The sequence below is a fragment of the Chiroxiphia lanceolata genome, chromosome 16 (genome assembly GCF_009829145.1).
Source record: "Chiroxiphia lanceolata isolate bChiLan1 chromosome 16, bChiLan1.pri, whole genome shotgun sequence".
Classification (NCBI taxonomy): domain Eukaryota; kingdom Metazoa; phylum Chordata; class Aves; order Passeriformes; family Pipridae; genus Chiroxiphia; species Chiroxiphia lanceolata.
In genome coordinates this window covers 12,316,006-12,341,589 of record NC_045652.1, presented here as the reverse complement: position 1 = coordinate 12,341,589, position 25,584 = coordinate 12,316,006, and the positions used below count along the sequence as shown (strand labels likewise).

Sequence of the window (25,584 nt, the reverse complement as noted above, 5' to 3'; positions counted from 1 at the left end):
CGGCGCGCTGGCGGAGCGGAGCCCTGGCAGGGGCTGTCCCGCCGCCCGCCGGCGTTCCCGCCCCGCGGCGCCGCTTGGTGTCACTCGCGCTCTGCGCACGGACCGAACCCTGCCTGGCGCAGCCCCCAGGCGCGCCGAGGTTCTGCGCATGCGCTGCCATCCTGGGCCGCAAGGGGGCGCTCGTTCGCCCCGGCACGCGGCGTTTGCCATGGTTACCGCGACCCGGAAGTGCCGCCGCGGGGCCATGGCCGCCCCCAGCCCCGACACGGCCCGAGGGGGCCCCCGCGGCCCCGCCGCCCCGTGAGGCCTCCCCGCCACCCTCCCAACATGGCCCGCGGGGCCGGCGAGGCGGCACCGGAGGGGGAACTGGTAAGGAGTGAGCGGCGGGGAGGAGGAGGAGGAGGCCCCGGGTCTAGGCCTGCTTCAGCCCGGGGCCGGCCCGCGAAGCGCTCCCTCGGGGCCGGGACAAAGCCCCCTCAGTAAGTGGGAGGAGGATGGCTTGGTCCGTGTCCAGCCCGCAGGACTCTTGGGTCCTACCTCTGTCTCCCTGGCCGGTCCATGGTACGGCGTGGGGGTGGCCTCGTCTAAAGCTATGCCGGGGCAGGTTTAGGTTCCACATTAGGAAGAATTTCTTCTCAGAAAGGGTGATTAGACATTGGAATGGGCTGCCCAGGGAGGTGGTGGAGTCACCGTCCCTGGAGGTGTTTAAGGAAAGACTGGACATGGCCCTGAGTACCATGGTCTGGTTCACAGAGTGGTGTTCGGTCACAGGTTGGACTCGGTGATCTCAGAGGTCTTTTCCAACCCAGTTCATCCCGTGATTCTGTGTTGGTGTTCGTTTCCCACCCCCTCAGCAGCCAGGTGGAGATTTTTAGCCCCTTTGGGAGTCCCCATGTTCTCCTGTTGCCTGTCGTGGGTGGCTCTGGTTGGGCCAGTTTTGCAGGAGCAAAGAGGCTGTGAAGGTTTTCAAGGACAGAGATGGGTTTGTTATTGCATGTTTGTGTCCTGATGAATGTTTTGTTATTTACCATTTATCAGGGCTGAGAGCCTTCCACGTTCTCTGATTCCAAGTGTGATAGCTGCACTTGGGGAGAGAGATATTTCAGACTGAGATGCCTTAAAATAACAAAAATAATCACTGTGCTGCAAGGAGCATCACCTCAGGAAATTAAAAACTCTGTGGCATGGTGTGTGAGATACAGACCTGCCTCCTCTCAGCCAGCATAGAAAGTTGTTTTACCTGCTCTGTGGTCAGTCCTTGCTCCTGTTCTGCCAACCAGGGTTCTCAAAAACACTTCACCCTCTCCCCTGCCTCTGACAGACACGAATCAGCATCTGTCCAAAGAATGGTGCTGTGAGTGCCATGGAGTCAGCAGCAAGTGGAAAAGGTCTTTGTGAGGGCAGAATGCATCCAGATAACTTGAAAGAAAAGTGGAAATTTCCATTCTTCTCTGGATATGGTTACATTTGAGAAGCAGGGAAACTTGTCATTTTCTTTGGTTTGAGTTTTTTTCCCTCAGCCTGATCACTTCTCCAGTTGAATATGGGAACTGAACCATCCCACAGCATGGCAAGGGTAGGACAAACAAGCGGGGAAGAGAACAGATGAATGAGTTGCAGCTTAACTGGTGGAGAAATTCAGACAGAATCAGCTGGAGGTTCTTGTGCACTGCAGTGCACAAGTCTCTGTGACTCAGGTGGAAGGTGACAGGGGAGCTGGAATTTGATGATCTTTAAGGTCCTTTCCAACCCAAACCATTCTGTGATGGTTCATGACTGAAGTGACTTGCACAGCATCACAAGACCATTTGTGTTACAGCAAGTGATGCTGGGATTTGCAACAACCATCTCTCAGCAACTTAAGTGGTTTTGACAAATGGCTTATTTTTATCAGAAAGAATTGAAAACTCCTATCTCATCCATTTGACATTTGAGCAATGAAATAGAAGAGAAACAGAGGATCTGGTGACAACATTTACTGTTTGAATTTATTGCACTCTCACTTTGTTGTGATAGTAAATGATATGAAGTTTTCTGGATATGTGTTATAACCAGTTGTTTAGCAGCAGATGTCACAGTTCCTGTGTCTTTCCCAGGGAGATGACAGCCTGTCTGTGATAACCTGTGAGTCAGACACAGAAATGGTGAGTTTTCATGTCAGCTGTTTATCTGTGGCATCAAACTTCAGCGGGTACCACCTTCATGGTGACCACTGATGTGGCCAAATCTGCATATACTTAATGCTTCTGTTTTTCTTTTCTGTGGACAAGATATTGTCTTATTAGAATACAAGACATACACAGACAGTGGAGCCAATTTTGAGATTATATGCAGAAATCTTAAGAGTTGAATATTTTCAATCATAAAAACGTGTTTCTCTTTCAGAAGTTAAAGAAGAAGATTTTTCACAAACCTCCCAAGTCACCAAGTAAGTGTTGCAAAATTTTGTCTTCTGCTCTTCACAGGAACTGAAGTGTTTATTTGAGACAACATCTTGTTCTTCTCTTCAGAATTATTCACTGCTGTGTGCAGAGCACACCTGAGATTTGTTCTGAAACCTGTCAAGTTCGATTTGTATAGGCTAAATATTGAAGTTTATGGAATAGCTGTAGTCTTGATTCTCCAGCATAAGCTACTTTTTTATCATGTTATTCATTCTATTGGCAAATATTCTGAATTTCTTATTGTAGTTTTGGAGAAATGCTGATACTTGCAATGTAGAATTACTGGAGCTCCCTACCACCCAATAGATATGTGTGTGGATTTAGCAGTTCTCTGTTTCATTTGTTGGGTTTGTTGGTGGGGTTTTTATTCACGTAACCTTAGAAGTGCAATGTTATTATTAGATCTGCACTTTTAATATGGGGTTTGTCCTTTTCTTTTCTTTTCTGGAGTTTGTTTCTTGCTATACTTTTCCATTTAACTGGTTTTTTAGGCTTCCAGTAAATGTTTCAAAGAAGACTTTACCTTAGAGTGTTATTAACAATGTTAGTTTAGATGTGCAGGTATCTTAAGGTTGCTTATCCAAACTGTACATGTAAATATTTCCATCTGTTGAATCATACTACTGTCACTATGCTTCTTTCTAAGCCTCTTCATTTTTTGGAATTCTATTTCTTCAATACAGTGTTTTTAGGTTTTTTTTTTTTAGGTAAGTGTCCTGTTACTCTGTACAAGCCAGGATGTTAATTCTAATTTGATAATATTAGGACTGTGTCTGAGAACTTTGAAGCACAAGACAACAAGAATTTTTGTGACCTTAAGGCAACACTGAGATGTTTTCTTTTGCTCTAGAGTCTCCCTACAGCTCTAGCACACAACTGTATCCCAAAAAAGCTGCAGCTTGGCGATCTCTGCAGGGAATGGGCAGTGCATGTTCAGAGAGTGCAGCTGTAAAAAAGCCAAGGCAGCTGTGGCTGGAATCACTGAAACAAGGTAATAGTATGGAAATTAGATCTGCATATGTGGATAAAATTGGGTGTTGTGGACAGCTTAACGTATAAACTCTTAAAAAATAGAGTTGTATTTGATGAAAGTTTGCATAGGAAGTCATTTCACTGTTATTTATTTGGGAGGTTGAAATTATCTGATCTTGAGCATTGTAATTTATAGAGGGAAAAATTAACAGCATCTGGAGCTTTCTGTGTTGCATTTGCTCAGAATAAATCCACACATTTAACTCAGAATTAGCCCTGATTTTTGCATTTTTGTTCCATTTTTGTTGGCAGGAATGAGCCATCCTCTGAAATCAGGTGTTGACATGGGGCATATGCGAACCAACATTTCCAGTAGCACTCCGGAATATTTGAAGGAAGCTCTAGGAATGAAGAAGCCAAAACATTCTCGTTCTTCTAGTAATGGTAAAGTCTGCAGTGGTGAGGTGGATAACAGTTAATGATATTTTTCCTCTGTGAAAACACACATTGCTTAAGATCTTCGCTTCAATAAAGCAAGAGCCATTTCAGTTGGTTAAAATATATGTGTCAAAATATGATCCCTGGGATACTTTTTGAATTTTCTAAATTGGTTAAGGCAGGGATTTCCAATTTTTTTTTTTGAGCAATGAATCACTGTTAGCTTTCAGAACTTCTGCAAATTGCCATGCATTTGCAGCTGAAAATGTTGCAAGTATAATATGGTTCAATGGGACAGCTGTAGACAATTTATTGTGACTTTGCAAGACATAGTTTAGGAACCATTGATAGAAACCATCTGCTTGCCTGAAATTCTGTGTAATTGACTCCTTTCACTTCTTCTCTAGAAAGTGTTTTATCGTGTGGTTGTGACGTTAAGATCAAATGAGTTTTATGAGAAGAGCAAACTTTAATGCTGGTTTTCTTAAAGCAGAACTGTGAACTTAAAAATTCCACTTCCATTTAAAATTACACCTCTACTTCTACTGGTAATACACAGTTTCTGGCAACTTTTGAAGTTGATAGATTATCGCATGTTAAGCATACAGAGAAAAGTGGATTCTGGACACCTTGTAGAAAACTTTTGTAGATAATAGATTTGTTGGGATGAGAAGACTTCAGTCTTCTATACCTTTCTTGAGATGGATATTTTAATATAGCACCAGAGAGAAGTAATTAGGAGAAATTGGCTGTAAAATCTGGCAGAAGTTTCATATAGCTACACTTCCATTTCACCTCCATTTCTAAAATTAATTTCCTTGCTGATTTTTCTTCTTCTGGGAAAAAAAAGGCCTAGTTTCCAGTTTGGTGCTGTTCTAGATATTTTTCTTTAACTGTAAGGTTCCTGACGAGTTAAAAATACCTCTTTTGGATCTACTTATTTTACATACCCCTTTCTGTAGGCTACATTCCTGGAACTCCTGACTACAAAGAAAAAGAAGATATGTATGATGAAATTATAGAACTGAAGAAGGTACAGTCTCTCTGATACTCACAGAAAAATTCACAGTCTTGCTCCATCCACCTGAAGGTGCCCAGGCCTTACTGCTCCAGAATACTTTGGTTTCTACAACTGGGACATCCACTACATTTTTTGCATTTGTAATGTAAGGCTTAACTAAAATTTGTGTCAGACTGAGGCATTTTCATTGTTCTCATGGTGTGATAGATGCTTCTGAGTGCTGCATGTGGAAGCCTTGAAGTGTAGCCAGTGCTGAGCCCCAACCATGGCCCTAGCTGAATGCTAAAAAGTTTCATTACTTTTGGTTTCTTTGCCCCCACCTCCTTTTTTTTTCCCCCTCACCTTCCTGTCCATTACCCATTTACTGATCACACTTTAACAATTTGTCTGTTGAGGTGAGTGCAGTGTGTGAAAGGTGAGGACTGTCACCTCCCTGAGCTGTCAGCCCTGCTCCAGTGGGATGGTATTTTTTCATTGTTGTTGTTGTTTGTTTTCTCTTTTGCTTCACTGTCACCATCGTCACTGGATTGTTACTGACATCAAAATGTGTGTTCCTATTTCTGAAATGTGAAATGTGCTTTCAATTTGTCTCCCCTCTCTTAGACAATACAAGCTCAGAAAAATGAGGGAGATCGAATGAAAACGAAGCTCCGTCGACTGGAACAGGAGAACAATAGGAAGGATAAACAGATTGAACAACTGTTGGATCCTTCCAGGGTGACTATTTCTTGGGGGGATAGAAGTGGGACAGAAGAATGCAAGTCTGTTGCATGTTGACCCCTGTGAATGATGAGCTTGAATATGAGAGGTGGCTGGTTGGTGCAAAGGGATTTCTGTTTTGTGTATCTCAGCTCAGTTCCAAGGAATATTATGCCATGCAGTGCAGAGAAGTTCATTTAGCAAAGATACCTATAATTGCTGAAGGTACAATGAAAATCCTGTCTCTTTAGGGGCCCACTTTCGGAATATTTTGCCTGAGAGTAGAAGGGAGTTAACCACAGGGTCACCAGTGCATGCAGTCCTGAGACTTGACCAGGAAGCAAAAGAGCAGCCTTATTGTCAGACCCACAAGGCTCAGAAGTGTTTGTGGTTACACTTAGACTTGAATCCCACTAAATTTCTCGTGGCTGTCACTTTCTGTGTGCAGATCTACAATAAATGTGCTAATATTGAATAATGAGCATAGGGTCTTCAGAATTTGGTTTGTGAAGTGACTGTGGAGATGAGTAGGTTGGAAAATTCTGTGGGAAGGGCCAGCAGTAGAATAAAGTAGCAGGGTTGGTCACTTGCTTTCTGTGTCTTGTTTTTCAGGGCTCTGAGCTGGCACGAGCTTTATTAGAAAAGAAGAATGATAATGGATGGGTAATGGTTTCTTCATTATTTCTGCTTTCATTTTTTCTTCTTTCTCTTGCCGAGTTGAAACACTACTGAAAATAAAATGAAGTAGAGAAAAAATAAGCAATTAGGGAATCATGTAATCTTTATCTCTGTAGTCAGGTAAAGTACTGGTGCTTTGTCAACCAGTAACAAAGATCTAGAATTAACATTATTTTAGGGAGCTTTCTTTGTCATTGTCTTGAGTCTGTTTAGGGAGTATTCTCCCTTTTATTTGCTGCTTTGAATAGGCAAAGGTATAGGAAGGTAATAGGCAAAGTTGTTTTTATTTTACAATTGTGTATAAATATTCTTAAGCTGGTGATGTTACCACAGATACAAATTAGGGATCTGATTTCATTAGATCTTTTCATTAGATCATTTCATTCTCTTTTTCACAGGGTAGCAGATATGTATGATCTAAGTACTGAAGTATGTAGGAATAAGTATGTCTTGTTATGTACAATTTATAAAGGCAGGACAAGGTTATGGAGGAATAGAATTTATTTGAAGAGATATTATTTGAGGGCTCATGAGTGTTTTATTCTTTCTGTAGGTGGTCAGTGGATTAAAGCAGAAGGTTCTCAAGCTTGAACAGCAGTGCAAGGAGAAAGACAACACTATTAAGTATGATTTTGTGGGGGCAAGGGGTAGAGGCTTGAATTGGGTGAGCTAATAAAGAAAATTGGAAATCCATGTTATTTTGCATTTGTGTTCTTATATTCTTTAAGACATTTTAATAAACTGCAAGAATGTATTAGCAGTTATAAACCACCCACCCAGAAATTGTGAACCAACAGGTATTGCAGTGTCTTTGCTGGTCTGACTGGGTTATTTTTTGTATTATTCTGTTTTCAGTGAATTCCAGGCAGACATGAAGACCAGCAATTTGGAAGAAGTGAGGTTAGCTATGGAAACCTACTATGAAGAGGTAGGTCTGACAGGTCCTTCAATGCATGCAGGAGGGAAAGCTGTTCAGTTGTTGAGTCCAAATATAAATGGAATATTTTAGATAGGTTTCTTATAGCTTAGCTGCACCTGTTTTCATAGATATTCTCATAGCTCCAACTGCATGTACTGAAAAAATGTTTTCCTTCAAGAAGTTGAGCATGTTAACTAAAAAGAGCAAATAAAGAAACTACTGTACATCCCTAAGTGTACTGTCAAGATGAAAGGCAGTATAACAGTAGCCTGATTTTCAGTGATAGCATTGTTACCTTTGCTGCTACCCAAAGTCTTGTTCTGATTTTCACCTAGTGAATAAATCTGTGCTGTGGAAGCTGACATTGCTAATGCTCCTTAATGGAATCTGTATTTCACAGGTTCATCGCCTCCAGCTCCTCCTGGCAAAGTCTGAGGCTATGAGGAAAAAGTATGTTTAATTCTTTTGAGGCAAATGTTTGCATGTATGTGTTTGATATATCACTCATGTACTACTGTAGCTGATGGAAAACTATTACAGGGGAACAGTTTGTCATTTAGATTGCTGGATTTGCTTTTTGTTATTAATTTGGTTGGCTTCACAGCCTTGGCATATGTCTCAGTCACGTTTTTTTTCTTGTAGATAAATCATTTTGTGGATGTGGAAAAATACTAGAGCTATTTTAGAAGTACATGAAAGCTCTGAGAATTTATCTCTTAAATAAAATTCATCTTCCCCCATAATCACACGCATTCTGGCATCACTGGTGATTGAAAAAAAACTCACTGGGTGTTTGGCATTTTACTCTTGAGTCAGTTCTGCATCTTGCTCTGTGTGCTGCAAAGAAAGGGGTTTTGGAGTAAACATTATTTTTCTTTAGTACAGACAGGCAGACTAGTAAGTCCCTGTGAGAGAAACTTGTTCTTGTCACGGGTGTGTGGGTGTGTCGGTGGTGGTGAGGGTGAGCAGTCCATAGAAGCAATAAAAATCAAAGCACAAAGGCAGAAGACAAAGCCCCAGTAAGAGACAAATTAAAACCATCAATGCAAGTGCATGTTGTCCAAGCTCAGAAGAGGGTAAGAGTGTCTGGTGGGATAGGAAAATTTGTTACCTCACCACTTCAAAATATGCTTGACCTCCTCACGTTAAGTACAGGCAACCATCTTAATGTTGGGTGTAATTATGTAGATTGATAGAAACATACGAGAACTCTTTAGAGTAATTATTTAAACTGCTTGTGTTTCCCTAATTCACTGTTACTTGTGGCTTGAAAACTGCAATTTGTTCTGTCACTGTTTTAAAAAAAATAATTCTCTTTTGGCTCAGGCCTGCAGTGACCAGCCTCTTGAGGCTGTAAACCATCACACCTAATTTATTTACAGGTGAAAATGAGTCATCAGGTCTCTTCCTTGTCCTCATTTATTCATAGCTTCAAAAAGCAGTGGTCAGGGCAGTCTCCCTCCATTAGGTGACTGTCAGTCTCCTCTTGAGAGGCTGAGCACTGAAATAATAAATGATGTTGAAGGTCAGGGCTCTGGCACATAGAAAGTATTGTAGGAGAGTGTTTCTTTCATGATGCCTGTCTACATTATTTCTGGCTGAAGTGAATGACTTTTGGCTCCTGTTTTTCAGTGTAAATGCTAAAGTGTGATTATTTATATGTGAAGCTGTAGAATTCAATTGTAGCTGGAAACTAGGCAGCCTTTCAAGTCCTCAAAATGGTCTGCAATTCTTTAATTTAGGTTTTGATGAGCCTAAAATAATGTCACTCAGTGGTATGGTTATGATTTCTATCGTTTCAGTCCCTGCCTGGTTTTGGTGGTGTGTTGTGTTTTGGTTTTCACTCTTTTTTTCCTCCTGCCTGGGACAGCTGTATGAACAGTCATCCATGACATCTGGACAGCCTTGGTTTTTTTATGTCTTCATTTCCTTTTAATTTCTAAAAAGGAGATCAAATTCAGCTTCTCACTCTGATATGCCAACTGTAGGCTGTCTCCTGCTTTACCTTGTAATTGTTCCTGTGGGTGGGATGTAAGATTCCTTCACAAACTGTTCTGTGTTTGTCACTGGTGGTGGCATTTGTCCAAAACTAGGTCCATCAGTTATTTCAGATCTTTATTTCTAGAAGTAATTTTTTTAAGATTTTTCTCATTAGCAATGAAGAACAAATATTTCATATTTAAAGTAGTTATAACACATAGCAGGCTTTCCTTTTTCTCTTTTCTTTTTTCTATTTCCCTTTTCTGATGTCTTTTATTCCCATGTTAGTAGAATTCTTCAAATCTGTTTCAAATCTGATTGATTGAAATATACCTTAAATGAAGAAATTTCTCTGGGGTTTATAGACACAAGGATAGTTTCTCTGACATTAGAGCAGCATTCCCAGCTATCTGAAAACACACTTGTGTGTTGGATTTGTTAGAGAGTTATTCTATGTGTGTCCAGCCCTCTCTCTCTCCCAGTCTCAGGTTGTTTGTTAGGTGAACAACAGCAGTTTAGAGCACACAGGTCTCTGTGCTGAACAGTTTTTTAGAGGAGTCTCACAGTTGACTGAAGATAAGTGTTTTTTAAATCAGGTTCAGGGTACTGCTAAAGCTTTATAAAGTTAGCTACAAAACAAGCAGAAAGCAAAATAAACAACACTCATACGAGCACCCTTGTTTATGTGTTAATGAAACAGAGTGGGGGAGGAAGTGAAAGTACTAAATGAATTTTCAAAGTTTTAAAGTATCTTCTTCCTTTGACGCAAATTAAAACAATTATCAAAGTGTTGAGCAAGATGGCCTTTGAATGGAGTTTTTTGCTAAAAGAATAGATAACTTCCCAAGTAAAAGATGTTGAGAAATGCTTACTGGGGGAAGCTGAGACAATTAACTTAGCCAGCTGACTTGAATAGTGAGGCTGCTCCACTCTTTTTAATGCTGGTTCTTTGTCCTGTGCTTTAAAGTTAACTCTCTGGTTTTGACCCCTTTTCCAAGTACAGAGGGCAGAGATACCCAGAAGAGACTGAAGGCACTGAATGCTGCTGTGCTGAGATTGTCCAGGAACATCAAGGAGTTGCAGACTGAGAATCGGAGGCTGAAGGAAGATCTGGATCATGTACTGAGCAGTTCTCCTCCTCCCAGTAAAACAAAAAGTATGTGCTGAAAAGTTGGTGAATGTAGGATAAGGGATTTAGGTAACAGCTGAAAGATGTTTGGGAGCAGGACCTTGCAGTGGTAGAAATAAGGGAGTTATTACAAAGGTGAAGATTTGGGAGTGGCAAAGGTTGGAATGAAAACTTTCTCACAGGAGTCACTCTCTGACTTCTGGATGTGTTGCTCCAGTCAGACCTGCACTTCCTCTATTATTATCCCTGAGAATTCTGAACTGAAATCACTAGAGGATTTAGCATTGCACTGAAAAACTGTCTGTCAGTTGTTGAAAACTGATGAATGTGAATGGTTTATATTGCTTTCTGAGCTAATTGATTTAGAAGTTGCATATTTTAAGCCCATTCTCCCTTTTCCATTGGTATATATTTAAAGTTGGCATTCAGAGGTCTTCAGATGGTCTTTCTGAATGGACAGAAGTTTCAAAAAGTGAGAACAATGTTGACCCACTGATGTAGCTACATGTTTAAAGCTTTGTTATTGTGTTTAGATTATAGTGAGTGGAGCAGACAGAGGCTGGTGAGGCGGATTTCGGAACTGGAAAAAGTAAGTGGTCATGGTTGTGTGGCCTTACCTGTCTTGGAGCAGAAAATGTAGAACCACTGGCTTGTTTCCTTGGCATGTTACCCCTCAGTGTATCAGCTGTGTGTGTTCTGCCTTACATGATGTCTGTAGCATGTGCCCTTCCTCCCTGTTTTCTTCGATCGTATTTGTCACATATAGGTGCACGTTTTAGAATTAGCTTTCATTTAATCTTTTCTCATGGCCTAACTAAAATTTTTTTACAGTAAATTTGAATTTCCCCCCCCCCCCTTTTCTTTTTTTCTCTTTTGTGTTTTTCCATGTAAATTTATCCTGCTTAGAAAGTATGTGCCATGGAGAGCACCAGGGTGTCACCAGCAGGTAGTGACTCATCACAGTTGCCTGCTGTGTCATCTTCACCTTCTGTAGACCTGGATCATCCAGCCCCCCAATACACAGACCATGTTGAGGAATGTCATCATCTCCAAAGGGAAGTGAAGAAACTGAAGAGTGACAGGAAGGCACTTCAAAATCTCCTGCTCAGTAAAGAGTAAGTGTGACTCTTGTCTGGGATGTTGTTCTTTTGTAGGTGTGAATTATTATTTCTGATCACCTTATGAAATAATGTAATAAGTACTTCACATTTTTCAGCAAAAAAATTAATTTTGAGGGTCCCTTCAGCTTTTATTTCAAATGCTTCTTCTAATCCTACTCTCTTTGTAAAATTACATTGCAGAAAAAAAGGTCAGAGGATGGAAAATGAGAATTTCTGCTTGTTTCTCACATATTTTTCAAGGCTTATTTTTCTGCCAGCCACACTGAAAACCCTTTGGCAGATTCTGTGTCTCTTTATGCAGCACTTCTTGCAAGTATTGTGCTGTAAAAGTTTGTGGGTTTCTTTCAACATGATTTCTCCTGTGTCACTTCTGAATGAAGATGCACAGTGAGAGCATGTGAGGAGGCCTTTTCCTTCTGAACAACGTGTGCTCGTGTTCTGTTTTGTTTAGAAGGAAAACTTGAGCATTTAGTTACTTTACAAATTCGAGGAAACTCATTTTATTTAGAAGTTTAAACAAAAATAACTACTTTGTGGAAGCATGAATGCCTTAAGTATCACTTAGATTTCCTTATTCCTCTGAAGATCAGATATCAAGCAGTTACTGCAGGCTAAGGCTGAAGTGGAGCTGGAGCTGCAGAAGTGGCAGAGTAAGATGGAAGAAAAGAGTACAGAAGAACAGACTTTAAGGTATCACACCTTGTATTAGTAGATCCTTTCAGAACCAAAAGACTGTTGAAGTATAATTCTCTTTTGAAGTGGCTCAAAATCCATAAGAGTTCATCTGAGCTGCAAGAAGCTGGGAATTCTTTTAAGCAGAACTGTTTTGGAAAGGAGTAAGTTACTAGTGGAAGAATTCTGTAGAGTGATTTTAGAGGAAGTGGAAGACTAAGGAGTAGAGTAAAAATAAGAATTAAATTATAATAAAAATTAATAAGATAAATGGAAATAGCTGCCATATTGGGCTCAGAGATGTTTTCTCTAAGGAAAAATTGTGGTATCTTTACCTTAACCTGTGCTCCTAGACTATTGCCAATGTGTCATTGCAGTTGCTCCATGTATTCTGTATAAATGTGAGTAATAATCCTGTGTGAGGGTGTCAAAAAAAGGTGACTTCATAATTGTTTTGTAAGAAAGGAGTTTGACTGACAAATATGAAACTCTAGCAGATTTAGATGTATTATTAATAGTATTAAGGGTACCACTGTAACCTTGGGACTTCTTAATTTTAGCATAAGGCTGTGCTGTCACAACTTGAGAATTGATGTGACTTGTCTGTTACTATGAGAATAGATATTGTTATCCTGAGAAGTTTCCAATTTTGGCCTTAAAAAAAAAAAGCCCAAAGCAACGAAGTGTTATGAAATAGGTTCAGTATTTTTAAAGCAGGAACATCAGAAAACTTCTAGCTATGAATATCTTTGCTTTTCCAACCATAGTGAGGAAATCCAGAACCTGACACAGAAAGTAGAGAAACTGGAGTCAAAATTGGAGGAAGAGAAAAGACAAATGGCAGAAGATACAATGGAAAATCTTCATAAGGTACAGACACACAGGTTTTTTGTGGTTTGGGGTTTTTTTTGTGTAGTCATGTTAAGCTCATTTCACTAAATACTACTGGGAAATTATTCCTGGGGATTTTGATTGCACTTAAAAATAAATAGACCCTGAAATACATGTAGTAAAAAATATGAATAAAAATGTCCACTTGCTTAAGAGGTTTCTGGGTTTTGATATACTGTGCAATTCTTTAGATTCTTTTTTGTGTGTTATAGGCTGATGGATGCTAGAGGATGTTTTGAATACCAAGTAACTCGAGCCTTTAAAAACAGCCAACAAACAGCTCCTTTTTTCCTCTGCAGACTATATATATTCTTGGCCAGTAACCATCCATTTATTGAAATGTTCCCATTATTTGTAATTATCACTAAGTTCCTACCAATTTCTCATTTTAATAGTAGGTTGTCATTTTTAATATGACATGATCCATTTGCTAAACTTAAGCCTGTAACTTGGCATTTTTAGGTTATAAATAAATCCTTTTCATGGAATCGAGGTTTTTTTAGAGTCTATAAAATCTCTTGTTCCTCTATTTAAAATTTTACACCAATAAATTAAATTAGTCTTTTAAACTTGCAGCTAACTTTTGTTTGGCAAGTGAGGTCTGACAATTAGTGTGGGATAATTAGGGATCAAAAGGATCAAATGGTGAGAGGGGGAATATGCAACCACACCTCAGAAGAAATAACTGGAACAAAATCTTGTTTTGTTCTTGGTTTCTTTCTTTGTCCTCTAATTAATTTCTTCAAGATAGAAGAGTAGAGTTATGCCAACTTACACAAAGCCCTCTGTTTGCTCAGTGTCAGACAAGGCCAACTAATCAGTAAGTTTAAGCAGATAATTATGGGGCTACAGTTGCCAGGATGAGACATTAGAGAATTCCCTGGTTAATTAATACTTGTCTTTCCTGGAGAACTGCAAAATTAGGTAACCTGACATTTCTTCTCAGTCTGTTCATAACATACAAACCATTTCTGACCAACAAAGCAGCGGGTTAGCAGTGCCTTAGCAAAGCACAGAAAAATAGGAGTATGTGGAGATGAGAACTTTTCCATTCCCATGCTCTGCTAAGGGCTGAAAAGGGGGCAGGAATGTGTTTCACTGTAACAGTCATCTGGATGATGAGTTTGAACATTGACCAGGGTTCAGAACTAAGAGTTTCCTCTTGAACTTCCTTCTGCCCTGCAGGCAGGATGAACTCTGGTGCTGATTTTCCTGAGTCATTAGTAACCTGTCTCCCTCACAGCTTTGTGTCTTGACTGTACTAACTTAAAGATTCTCCTTTGCAGTATTCACCAGTCTGCACAGTTAAAGTCAAAGATCACAGGGAAGAACAAGCAGCCAAAATCATCCAGAGACACTGGAAGATGTACAAAACCAAGGTGAGATTGTCCTAACAGGGAACAGCGAGGACATGCCCCTCTGAATTTTACTCTTTACCATCTGTCCACATATCTTAAAAGATGAAAAGGGTTTTTTTCCTTAGGTTTGTTGTTTGAGGTTTTTTTGGGGTTGGAACAAGTATTTTCTGTGTGTTTTAATTGTTGGGGAATACTTGGAAAGTCTTTGTTAGATAAAGCTCATATATATTTGTGGCATTAACATGAGCATCTTTCATTTCAGAAAGAAGAAATTGCTCTGGATGAGGTGAGTCTGTTTACACCCAACAAAATAGTACAACAGATGTAATTTGTATCAAAGAGCAAACAAATAACTTCAAAGATGTTTTACCACAGTGATGTTTGTTTTTCAGGCTGGCTTATAATCTTCCTTCTGACATCCTGGTTTTGTTTCATACATCTTGTCAGTGATTCCCTTTTGGTCTCAGATTTTCCTTACTTAGTACCTTCTGCAAGATGAATGTACTTCTGAAAATTTTGATACCAACAGACAGGAATTTTTTTCCAAACTAGATAATTCTAATAATGCTTTAATTTTTACTGTGATGAATCTTGAGAAGGATTTGAAGTAGGATTTGAAGTTTTTGCTAAGGAAAAATGTCTCAGAGTATTATGAAGAAATTGGCAAGTTTATCAAACAAAGACACTTCTTCATTAATGTTTTGCAGAAAGGTTTTGATTAAACTGTTTTTTCCAATAGCCCGGTGTGGCATCTTATGTTTGTTTCTTCCAGAACATTAAAAATCCCACTTTCAGAAATTAGTCTTTACATCTAAATGCTTCTTGTAGACAACAACCCAGTAAACTCTCTGAGTGGAGGGGAAAGACTTACAGTCAGTGTTATCACCACAATGATCTGCCAGGCTTGGCTTGGTTTTTTGATTGTGCCAGAGCAACCCAGAGCCCACTGGGTAGCCAGAGTCTAACATGGAAATGGGAGCATGTAGCTGTATCTGTTGGTGCTGGCACTTGGAACTTACCTGCATTTGATAGGATCAATCATGAGCACCTCCCAGATGGAATTTAAACCCTGGTGGTGACCCCAGAGGTGTATGTCTGTGGGTTATCTTTCCAAGGAGCTAATATCTACTTCCTTCTCTCCCTGCTAGGCAGTTGTGGTGCTGCAGGCAGCTCTCAGAGGGCATTTAGCTCGACAGAAACTGTTACTGAATAATGAGATCCATGAAGCAAAATCTCTCAACAAGGTAATTGTGGGGCAAATGGGTACCCCAACATCCCATTATGTTTGGTTTGCAGTGTAAAGGGCTGCACTTCCAGGCTTGATTCTCTGAATCACCTGGTGATGTTGTTTTAATGTGCTGGTTGGCAACTCCACTGTAATTCCAGGAAGATACTGAGCTCATTCCCTGGGCTCCCTTTCCACCTTCTGTAGTTCTCACTTTTTCTCAGAAGTAAAGCTATAAATTCTCAGTGTTGTGGACTGTAACTGGGTCTCTTTTTTTTCTGGTTCTCCCATCATCTAATAATGTGCTCCTTAACTCCTTAATTCAGGGTGCTATTGAAAACTTCACTTGCTCTCAAGTGTTCACTACTTGATCATTGTAGTAATAGATAAACTTTTGTCACTGAAGTTCAGAAATAAGAAGCTGAAAAGCATCTTTGATTAGACTGAAAAATAAAGGAGTCTTGATGTACCATGCTCAACCAAAGACTTGGTGTCCTCTGTCATGTTCAGCTTGCTTCAGATTATTTAGTTCTGCATATGAAAAATTTTCCTTACCAATTAAACATTCAGTTTCTGTAAATGATTTGCCAATTTATATAAACATCCTTTGGACCTTTATCAGGCCAAAGTTAGTTTGTAATTCTCCATCCAGGTTGTCCACCTGGTTGCACTTTACATGCTCTTTTATTTTGGCAAACTGGCCCCACGTAGTAGGACTGAATACTTTGCTTGATAGCACAGAAGATAGATCCATTATGAAGGTTGCCTTACCTCCTTCATCTTCAAAAGGTTTCCTTCCTGGAAAATAAATGAACTTTCCTTGCAGGTGTCTGCTTTTTCATTAATTGAATGCTGGTTCTTCAAAGCTTGCATGATGATCAGATTTGCATTTCCTGCTGTTTTAGTCCTACAGAACCTTAAAGACTGCAGACCAAAAGATGGGAATGTTTGTTCTGCTGCTGCTTTCACAATCAGGAGTAAGATTGTGAAAGGTTCTGTCAAGCTTCTGTGCAGTCTGTAAAAGGTCAGTTTTCTTTAATCTGATTGTTTTGCAGAACTCCTGCATGTCTTCCATGTCAGACTCCTCGGGCTCGTCCTCTGATTGCGAGGAGAGAGATGAGATCGTGACGTTCATTCAGTCCATTTTCAGGGCTCACTCAGCACGTACAGTTCTGCTTGAGGAGAGGTAAGTGAGGAGTAGATATTTCTGCAACATGCAGTAGCAAAATTGGTTTTATTAGAAGAGAGGAGTATTTGTTTAATAGAATTGTAGTGTGGGTTCCTTGGCAGAGAAAGAGAACAAGGCCATTGTTACAACAAAGACATGGGAGAGCTTGCTCCTGAGAAAAGTCGAAGGACGTGCAACTAAAAGGAATTTTGTAGCAGCAGGAGTCTTTCCATATCCTGCTGCATTTTCTCTTCCATAGCAATGAGTAGAAGTAAAGTAAAATAATTATTCTTTGGAAAAAAACAGGTTGCCGTTGCTATCAAACAGATTGCTAGTACACTTGCTTAATATATGAATCTGAGGCCCTGACATGTACAAGTTAAGGGCTGTGGAGGAAGAATAGGGGAAAACTAGAATACCATCAAATGACTTGGGCAGAGTGCAGTGGTTTGCTTACTCTGGAGTCTGTCTCTTTGCAGGTCTTCCGTGTCCAGTACACCAAGTGAGAAAGCAGATTCTGCACTTTACAGTACAGAGAAGAAACCAGTCTCAGCAGCGCTCCAGAGACCTCCTTCAGTCCTCATGTCGCCTCTTCCTGGTAATCTCATTTCCCTGTGTTCAAAAGTGTGTGTGTTTTGAGTGGGTGCACACACAGTTTTATGGAGAGCATCTGCACGTGCACACACATGTGCAAGTGCACAGTTGTACTCTGTGTGTGGGGCTTAATTTAATGACATGTTGCTTATCCTGGCACGTGCAGTTCCTTACATAAAAAATAAAAGATCTGAGAGTACCACTACCAGCTTCCTCACAGTGCTTTGTGTTTTTGTCACAACTGTGGTTTGGAAAGTCTCTCTGGTGCAAGTGGTAATTATTTGAGGAACATGGTGTTCCCCTGTATTGCCTCTCTAGTTCCTTTTCAGCCCTCCCATCCCTGTAGCTGTAGGATGGTACTTTCCACTACATTTTTGGGCCCTTAGCCATAGACAAGCTGAGAATGTTTTCACCACCCTGACTTAGTTTCTGCAGCAGACAGACAGACAACTGGTAAAAAGAACCATCCTGGGCAGCCATGTGTGTTCAGTCACGTTTTTTTTCAGCAGCCTTCAGCTGCTGCAGTGAGGGGGGAAAAATGAAGTCCTGAATAACCTTGCCAACTAGTACTACTGTAATACAAACTGAGAAAATCTGTCTTTTTTATGGCTCTTATGCCATTTGGTTTTCTTCTTGAATTCTTTATAGCTGTTTGTGAGAAGATGGAGTTAAAGCCAAAGAGGCTTTTAGGAGGATGTTAGAAGTCCTGAGTGGGAAAGGCAAAACAATGCTGCAGATAAGGCAGCTTCAGACATGCAGCTTCAAAGGAGTTAAAAACAAATTGAAAAAGGTTGGTTCTGTCCAGAGTGGGATATTTGAGGCTTTAATGGACCAGTTGGGGGGGAAAAAAGAGCAACTTTGAGTGTGACCCGAGAAACACTGACTTGTTTTTTGTCGATGAAAAGCTGACAGTCCCTGCAGACTTGCTCAGAAACAGAGAATGCTTTAAGCAGCTGAGGCTGTTTCTCTAAGATAGGAGATGGGGAATAAGCCAGATTTGCAGGGGTTGTGAAAACAGAGGTCACACTTCAGTGAAAGAAAATGTGTTTAAGAAACTTTACTGTGTTCCATTTTCAGAGGCACATTCCACTTTGTGAAGGAGTAGGTAGTGCTTGCTTCTGAAGATGTTTGAGTTTTGAGTGATCTTAATTATGTCTAGTGACAGTATCCAGGAAAAAAAAAATGCTGCAGCACCCTGTTTTGCCTGAACTCTACTGCAGTAGTCATTATTGGCATGCTCTGTGTAAACCTAGAGTAAATCAGTTGTGAAATTCTACCCAAAGAGGAAGAATCACTTAATTATGCTTAGTGCTTCTAAGACCCAAAAAAGGGTGTAAGATGAAGCTTGTCTGGGAAACGTGGTCATGTGAATCCCAACAGAGCACAGTCACTGTCTGGCTATGAAGTCTCCAAAGCTAAGTTTTATTGCAGATTATGATGACAAATTGATGAGTGAAGAAGTTTTGGAATTGTTTATACTAAAAGAGATAGAGAGGAAATCATGAACTTTCAGACTTTCTTTCTTGCGGTCCTTTACTAGGGAATATCAAAAAGGAGAGATTGGGAGCAAAGCAGGGTAAATTTGCTGCTGGTTTTAGGAATATGGGAGACCTTTTCAAAATCTGGGATGAGGATAGAATGTATCCAGGTGGCTTGTGGAGAGGCATACTGGGTGTGTGCTTCTGTAGCTGCACAACTGCCCAAAGACTGCCTGGCACTAAGCTCTCTGAATTATTAGGTCCATAATCTATGGTGTATTGGAGTATTTAACCAAAGTGTCCCAAAAGACAAATTAGGAAGGAGAGCATTCTGATGTAAATGCCACCTTTCTGAAGAAATGTGACCCCTTGGTGATCTGTTTGGTTGTTTGCCACGTCAATTTATGTAGCTTAAACTAAAGTTAACCAAAAGTCCACCTCTGCCATTCTGAGCTCATAACTGGGTTTTGATGGTGAATTGGGATTTCCATGGTCATCCTGCAGCTTGGAAACTACTTGAGACAAAGAGCTTGTTGAGCAGCTGAGTGATTTAAAGCAATCAGATTCTTTTAGCTTTTAATCATGCAGCTGGACAGGCTCTTACTTCATTTGTCCCAAGTCCAAACTTTCATTTTGTGACCTCTAGGTCTTACAATGATCTTAAGCTTCCAGTCAGTGTCTATATTGCAATAAGTCATTTCACTTCACTACCCTTCCAGCACTACTTTGAGAGGAATGGGGAAGATAAAAATGTGTTTTAAAAAACCTTATATATCTGCTAGAATGAATGTATATAATCCTTGTCTAGCATTGCAGACTTTGGATTCATTGTTTGTATCAGGTTAGATGTCTCTGTATTTTCTAAAAAAAAAAAAAAAAAAAAAATTAATTAAAAAATTCTGGTGTAGCATTCAGTGCTGCTTTGCTTGTCTTTAGAATGTGAACAGTACTTGGAGATTTTATAGAGCCATGTCTGCTGATTCCCATGAAATGGAACAGATATTAACTATTCAGTCTGCAAAATGTGGTGTTTTGTTTCGTTCTGTCAGGGGAGTGTCAGGAAGGAAGAATATGTTCTGTACATGCACAGCAATCTCGATTAAGGGCAGAATTTCTCTCTGCTTATTACTGGCCACTCTGGCTACTACTGTTAACTTCATTTGAGGCTTTCTTGAAATCATAATGAATTTACATACAACCCTTAACTCTAATGAGTTCTTAACCTTCACAAGCACAAAGATAAAGTTGTTTCTGAAGTGTATTAAATTGAACATGAGGACAAGAATCTCAGACATCAAGAGCAGGATATAATCAAGAATGGTTTGGATAATATTAAGCTATTTGATGTGTAATATGTTTATTGTTGGAGTTGCTTCTTCTAGTTACCATGCCTGCTTCTGGAAGTTCCCTTTGTTCCTCTGTATCACCAGAGCTACTGTCTCATAAACCTTCCTGAAAAATTCTGACATTGTTTGTTGACTGATGCAGAGAAGAATTTCACTTAACTAGAAAGTCATGTGTTTCTTTGCTTCTGTAGGCTGAGGTCAATGTAATGGCCTGCCTTCATTCCTCCTTGCCATTCACAGGCTCTCTGTCTGTCACTCTTTTTATATTTCTGGGCCAGTTGTGGTCCCCTTTCTTTATTTCATATTCCAGTTTTTATGCTTGTTCTTCCATACCAGGAGATTTTTTCCGGTGTCAGGAACCTCTTATTTCACTACAAGACCCGTGGCTTGTCTGTTCTCCTCAGGTAATATTCTCTGTGTGCCCTCCCTTTCAGGTCAAAATCTCAGTGTATGGCCTCTTGCCTGCTTCCCCTTCTACCACAGGTTGTCTTGATTAGTTTTCCTCTCTGGGAGAGTCTATTCAGATAATTTATATTTGAAACTGAAAAGTAAGTGGAGCTGAGGGGAGAATATTGTGCTGGAAGGTATTAATAGCTGAGGGGAGGATATTGTGCTGGAAGGTATTAATAGCAGTCATCATTTAGTTCATAGATCTCTTGTAGAGGGCAAGCTGATGGTTCTGCTCTTCAGGTGTTAGGGAATTTGTATGGGTTCATTTTATCCCTCTGGTTTTCCAGTGTTTACTGGAATCATTAGGGATCTATCTGTTCATGCCCTGAACACGTTGGAATGGATGAGACACATAGAAACACACATCCAGAAAAATGGCAAAGAAGGAAAATGAAAAAAAAATAAAGAAAAACAAACCCCATGGTGTGGTGTGGTCACTGTTTCGTTGTCATTACAGTAGTGCAGCTGGTGAATAATATTTTTGGTATTTTACAGGTATAAGGATGAAAGACAGTGGCTGAGAGCTTCTCTCTCTCTTTGTATCCATTTCCCTTTGCTCCATCTGTATTCTCATTGTTACCTTTCTGCATAGTTTAAGCTTGGGTCAGTTTTTCCTTTTCTGGGCGTGTAATAAATATTTGGTTTTATGACCTGTGATGGCTTCAGTATCAAATTGCTTTACTTGGTGGTGTGTAACCACCTGCAGAGATTTAAAGGCAATAAGACAAATGAGGTGTGGTCGGTCTGTCAGCTCAACACTGGCCATGCACGGCTGGCTCACTCAGGAGAGCAGGAGCAGCTCTGTGCAGAAACAGATAGATCAGGCTTATCCATACCTGTGGGTAGGTCTGGAAACTCAGTGGCTCGGAGAATATCACACTTCTCACAAGGGCTTGTTTTTGTCAATGTTGTTTATTGATGACCTTGTTTCCTCTGGAATCGTTTCAGCCAGGTCCTTTGAGGGGCCGTCCCATCCTGCTCCAGCCCTGCCCGGGGATGAAGCTCACTCAGACGACTCGGATGATGTTGTTATTGTGTCTCCTTTGTTGCAGATGAAGAAAAGCTACAGCCACTTTTAAGCTTTGGTGACAGGCTCTGGTGATCTTGAATTATTGAATTCACGAACAAAACTGTTTGTACCAAGATCAGGCATGTCAAAGATGAAGAGAGGAGGAATAGCAGCCCCTTTTTAATGGCAGTTGACATTATTTCAGCCATTCTTTCATATGTCATCTCTGCAGACTTTATGGCTAAAAGCCACTGACTGACTGTTAACCTTGCCCTGGCACACAGAGAGTTTGGATTTAAAAACTCAACCAAAACACTTTAATGTTTTGTTTCACAATGAGGATTGTAAATTCAGCTGACAAATTCAAGTGAAAGCAATAAAGCCTTAAGCTATTTCATGTCAAACAAAGTTTTGTTTCAGATCAACTAAAATATAATTTGTGTAATCAGAAAGCAGTTAATGACGTGACTCCAATTTTCAGCCTGTGTAGGTTCAGGGGTACAGCTGGTATTTGTTACCTGGACCTTCCTATTTAAAAATTTTGCTTGTCATATTTTGTATCTTTTTTTGTTTATTTTTATACTGAACATTTACAGACCTTGTAAACCATTCCTCTGTCATAGGGCCATTCTAGGCCTACTGTATCAACTGGCTTTCCTTATTTATTGCTTTTTCCACGTGTGCTTGTGATGATGTGTACAGAATGTTTTGTATTTGAAATGTCTGATCACATAATCAGATTTTTGGATTTGTCAGGGCAGGTGTGTAGTGGCAGGAGTGTTCTGTGAAGGTATCCCCTTGTGACTGCTTTCTGCTTACAGATCACAAATTTCAGTTCATTATACAGAGTCATCTCTAAGATGTGAAAACATCTGCCACAGGAGATAGGACTGTCTGAAATGTTCACCTGACTGCAGTGCTCATGCACTGAGGGGAGGAGCACTATGGTTTTAAGTCTGATGTTGCTTTGCTGTGGTTGATGCCTCTTCCCAGTACTCCCTTTGCCTGTGCACACCTGCACAGTGGCTCCAGTCAGAATTTGAGAGAGGGATCACATATCCACCCATCTTCTGTCCTCAGGTAAGGCTGCCAGGCTGGTGCTGGAGAACATGGGCACTGCCCACTTAGTTCTGTGCATTGTGGATTAGGATGAGCATAATAAACAAAACCTAATCCATGCAGTTTGGTTTGGGAACAGAAGTGGTAGGTTGAATTAAGAAATTAAGACTGCATCCAGAAACAGCACTGACAATAGCATTGTCCATGGAAAGACCAAAGACCTAATGGGCTGTGGAGAATATAATCAGAGGGGTCTTTCCAGATCTTCTGTGCAGACTGTACTTTTTGACTGGAGAATTCCTGCTGTCACACCAACACCCTTCAAAAGCATTAAAATGCTTGTGTGGTTTTTTTTAATCGTGATATTTATTGAAAGGAGAATTTAATTTTACATGCACACAGCGAAGGTTTGCTGGAAACTCTAATGGTTTCTTTGTCATCAAAGAGTAATAAAGTCTCCTGTAAACAGAAAGCACACTCTTAAATATAAGATTTTTATCACCTTCTCTTTTTTAAATTAAAAATCAGTCACCACTGTTTTGCAGAATACCAATAAGTCAGGGCTGTCTCAGTTCTGTGATTTCAGTGAAGCACTATCTGAAGCTTATCAGAGTTTGTGCCAGTACTTGCAGCCAAAGAGGAAACTGGATGGCTGCAGCACAATGCAGCTGATTTCATTTAATCCCATCGGTAGAAATGCTGCCTGTACTATTTCCAAAGGCAGTTCTGGGAGCTCTCCATACCCAAAGCAGCCTGAAGAATGTCATTTGCACTCCCAATGGGTAAATTTTTCCTGGCTGTACTTTGGTCACATGACTGTCATCTGCAGAAAGGATAAAAAAATATATATAAAATAAAAGGGATAGAATCCTCTTGGTAGAAGCTGAGACCTGCTTCCCTCTGTTTCTGGAAGTCATGTTAAGAAGAAGGGTCATTTTGCTAAATGGAAGCAGAGCTGTACTGAGTTGCCTGTGTATAATATTTCAAGTCTGTAACTGGGGCTCTGTCATGGATCTCTCCAGAGAGAGTAACTAGAGCTGAGGACTGACACATTAAGGGAAGGGTATGTAGTGTGTCAGGACCCAGACTGGTATCAAATACCTACCTAGCTGTTATCCTACAGGGAAATACTGAGACAGCAAATATAATAAAGATGACATTCTTTTACTTTACTGTGCTGTAATGACCAATATGAAAGCATTAGGAAGTTGATACAGAGCAGGAAGATTTGTGTTTTACCTGAGCCTGTGACCAGCAGTAGAGCTGTCAACAGACAACTTCTGGCATAAAGGGGAGCTGGTATCTTGGGATGACCCAAAGGCACAGGATCAGGATGAAAAAGATGAAACATTTTCTGGAAGGAATGAAAATATGTCTAGAGCTTTCTAAATTTGAGACTGCTTTCTCCTAGGTATCAAAAATCAGATACTTTACTTGAGATGGGTTTCAAAGTGATATTTTGGTTTGGAGGAGAACTTGCTCACTGCACAACGAGTTTGGTGTGGTACAGTAGGAAGAGAAACCTCCACAGTATCAGTAGCCTTTAACATGGTTGTGTTGTACACTGGAATGGAGTGTGTTGAAGGGAACAGTGGTGGACACAAGGTTTTGTTCTGTGGTTACCTGAATGCCAGCACCTGTGGGAAGAAGTGTGGAACAATGATGGAAGAAAAAATTATTTGAATAAATGGCATTTTTCCTCAACAGGGAGCTGAGGACAGTGAAAGTCAGTGTGGCTCAAACCTGTCAAAATAAATCCAATACAAACATGTTGTTTCTGAAAAATAAGTTTTCTGTAGAAAGCCCTGGAAACCTTGTGGGGGCATCAAGGTCTTGAATTAAAATTAAATTCCACTGTAACCTGTGTAATCTAAAAGCACACTTTCCATGCTGTTGATATGGAATGATGTTTCCAACTTAAAACCTTTTGCAGTGTTTAGTTAGAGATTGTGTGTGAGTACAGAGGTTGGACTTTAATGGGACATTATCTCTCTTGATCTCTTTTTGCCCTTAAGTGCCTTTGCCTGTAAATCTTTACTGAGGCATCAAGACATGAAAACTGTGGTTTTTTGCATAGCTATAAAAATAATCCCTGCACAGGCAACTTTTAATGTAGTCAAAATGGAAAAGGAGTAATCTTGGCATATGAGAGCACCATTAATTTTTATGATCTTTTTAATATTCAGAACTGTGCAAGTATTTTATGTAACTTATTTTGGAATCCTCGAAAAGCTAACACAATTGCAATGTGTTTACTCCTGATTGTTGAATTTTGAAATAAAGTTTGTATACGAAGAGGTGATGTGTTTGTGCTGCCGTTGCTGTGTTTGCATTGCCCCTCTGGCCTCTGCCGTGTTCCTGCTTTCACTTTGCACCTGGGTTGACCTTTTATCCCTGACTGTTTTCCTGAGCTTACAGTAACAAGGTAACTGGGAAACATGCAGGGTGTGGAATTTCTGCTTTAGTACAGGTTTAAGGTTGTCCCATCAGGAGTGAACAGGGTTCCTGACCAAAGCCTGGTGGAACTGAAAGAGCTGACGGACTTTTGCTTTCAGTCTTGCCTTCTGGTGTTTTATAGGGATAATCAGTGTTGGAACTCACCATGGGCACAGAGGTTCAGTTGTGCTGTAGAGAGGCACAGGACTGGGACAAACTGGTCTGCCAGCAGCTGTGGGAGAGCAGGAGTCTACAGGTTTCAACTCTCCAGTTTGCTGACAGTGTATCTATCCCCTCACCTCAGTTCCTGTTGCTGTTTATGAAGCTCTGGAAGGAACTAGGACACATGCATTCCTTTCCAGGTCCACTGAGAAAGCCTTTGGGGACTCACAGGAAAAAGAAGCCTTATGCTGCTCTGTGGACATAGAAGACCTCATTAACTGCTGCCAAGACGTGGGAATCCTGCAGTCACCTTCCTGTCAAGCAGAGTCCTTGTT

At 40.4% G+C, this 25,584-nt stretch overlaps 1 protein-coding gene across 4 annotated transcripts; it reads left to right on the top strand.

The window, feature by feature from the left end:
* Positions 1–257: 257 nt before the first annotated feature.
* IQCE (IQ motif containing E) lies at positions 258–25,584 on the top strand. Of its 4 annotated transcripts, none has more exons than XM_032703861.1 (22): positions 258–369; positions 2,097–2,144; positions 2,386–2,428; positions 3,295–3,435; positions 3,729–3,860; positions 4,817–4,887; positions 5,479–5,592; positions 6,187–6,237; positions 6,806–6,876; positions 7,108–7,180; positions 7,572–7,621; positions 10,150–10,307; positions 10,814–10,869; positions 11,187–11,395; positions 11,987–12,091; positions 12,841–12,943; positions 14,251–14,343; positions 14,585–14,608; positions 15,471–15,566; positions 16,603–16,733; positions 17,195–17,313; positions 25,450–25,584. In XM_032703861.1, the coding sequence occupies exons 1-22, from the start codon at positions 328–330 to the stop codon at positions 25,512–25,514; spliced, it is 1,995 nt and encodes a 664-aa protein (XP_032559752.1). In that variant the 5' UTR covers positions 258–327; the 3' UTR covers positions 25,515–25,584. The 4 variants fall into 4 exon arrangements, with proteins under 4 accessions (XP_032559752.1, XP_032559754.1, XP_032559751.1 ...); XM_032703863.1 differs by lacking the exon at positions 25,450–25,584 and adding an exon at positions 21,636–24,953; XM_032703860.1 differs by lacking the exon at positions 25,450–25,584 and adding an exon at positions 21,532–24,953.

Bases quoted from the DNA above. Each gene is read 5' to 3' on its own strand.
- IQCE (XM_032703860.1), top strand. From the start codon at position 328: ATGGCCCGCGGGGCCGGCGAGGCGGCACCGGAGGGGGAACTG. The intron at 7,181-7,571 runs GTAGGTCTGACA...TGTATTTCACAG, and splicing joins TGGAAACCTACTATGAAGAG to GTTCATCGCCTCCAGCTCCT. The intron at 14,609-15,470 runs GTGAGTCTGTTT...TCTCCCTGCTAG, and splicing joins AAGAAATTGCTCTGGATGAG to GCAGTTGTGGTGCTGCAGGC.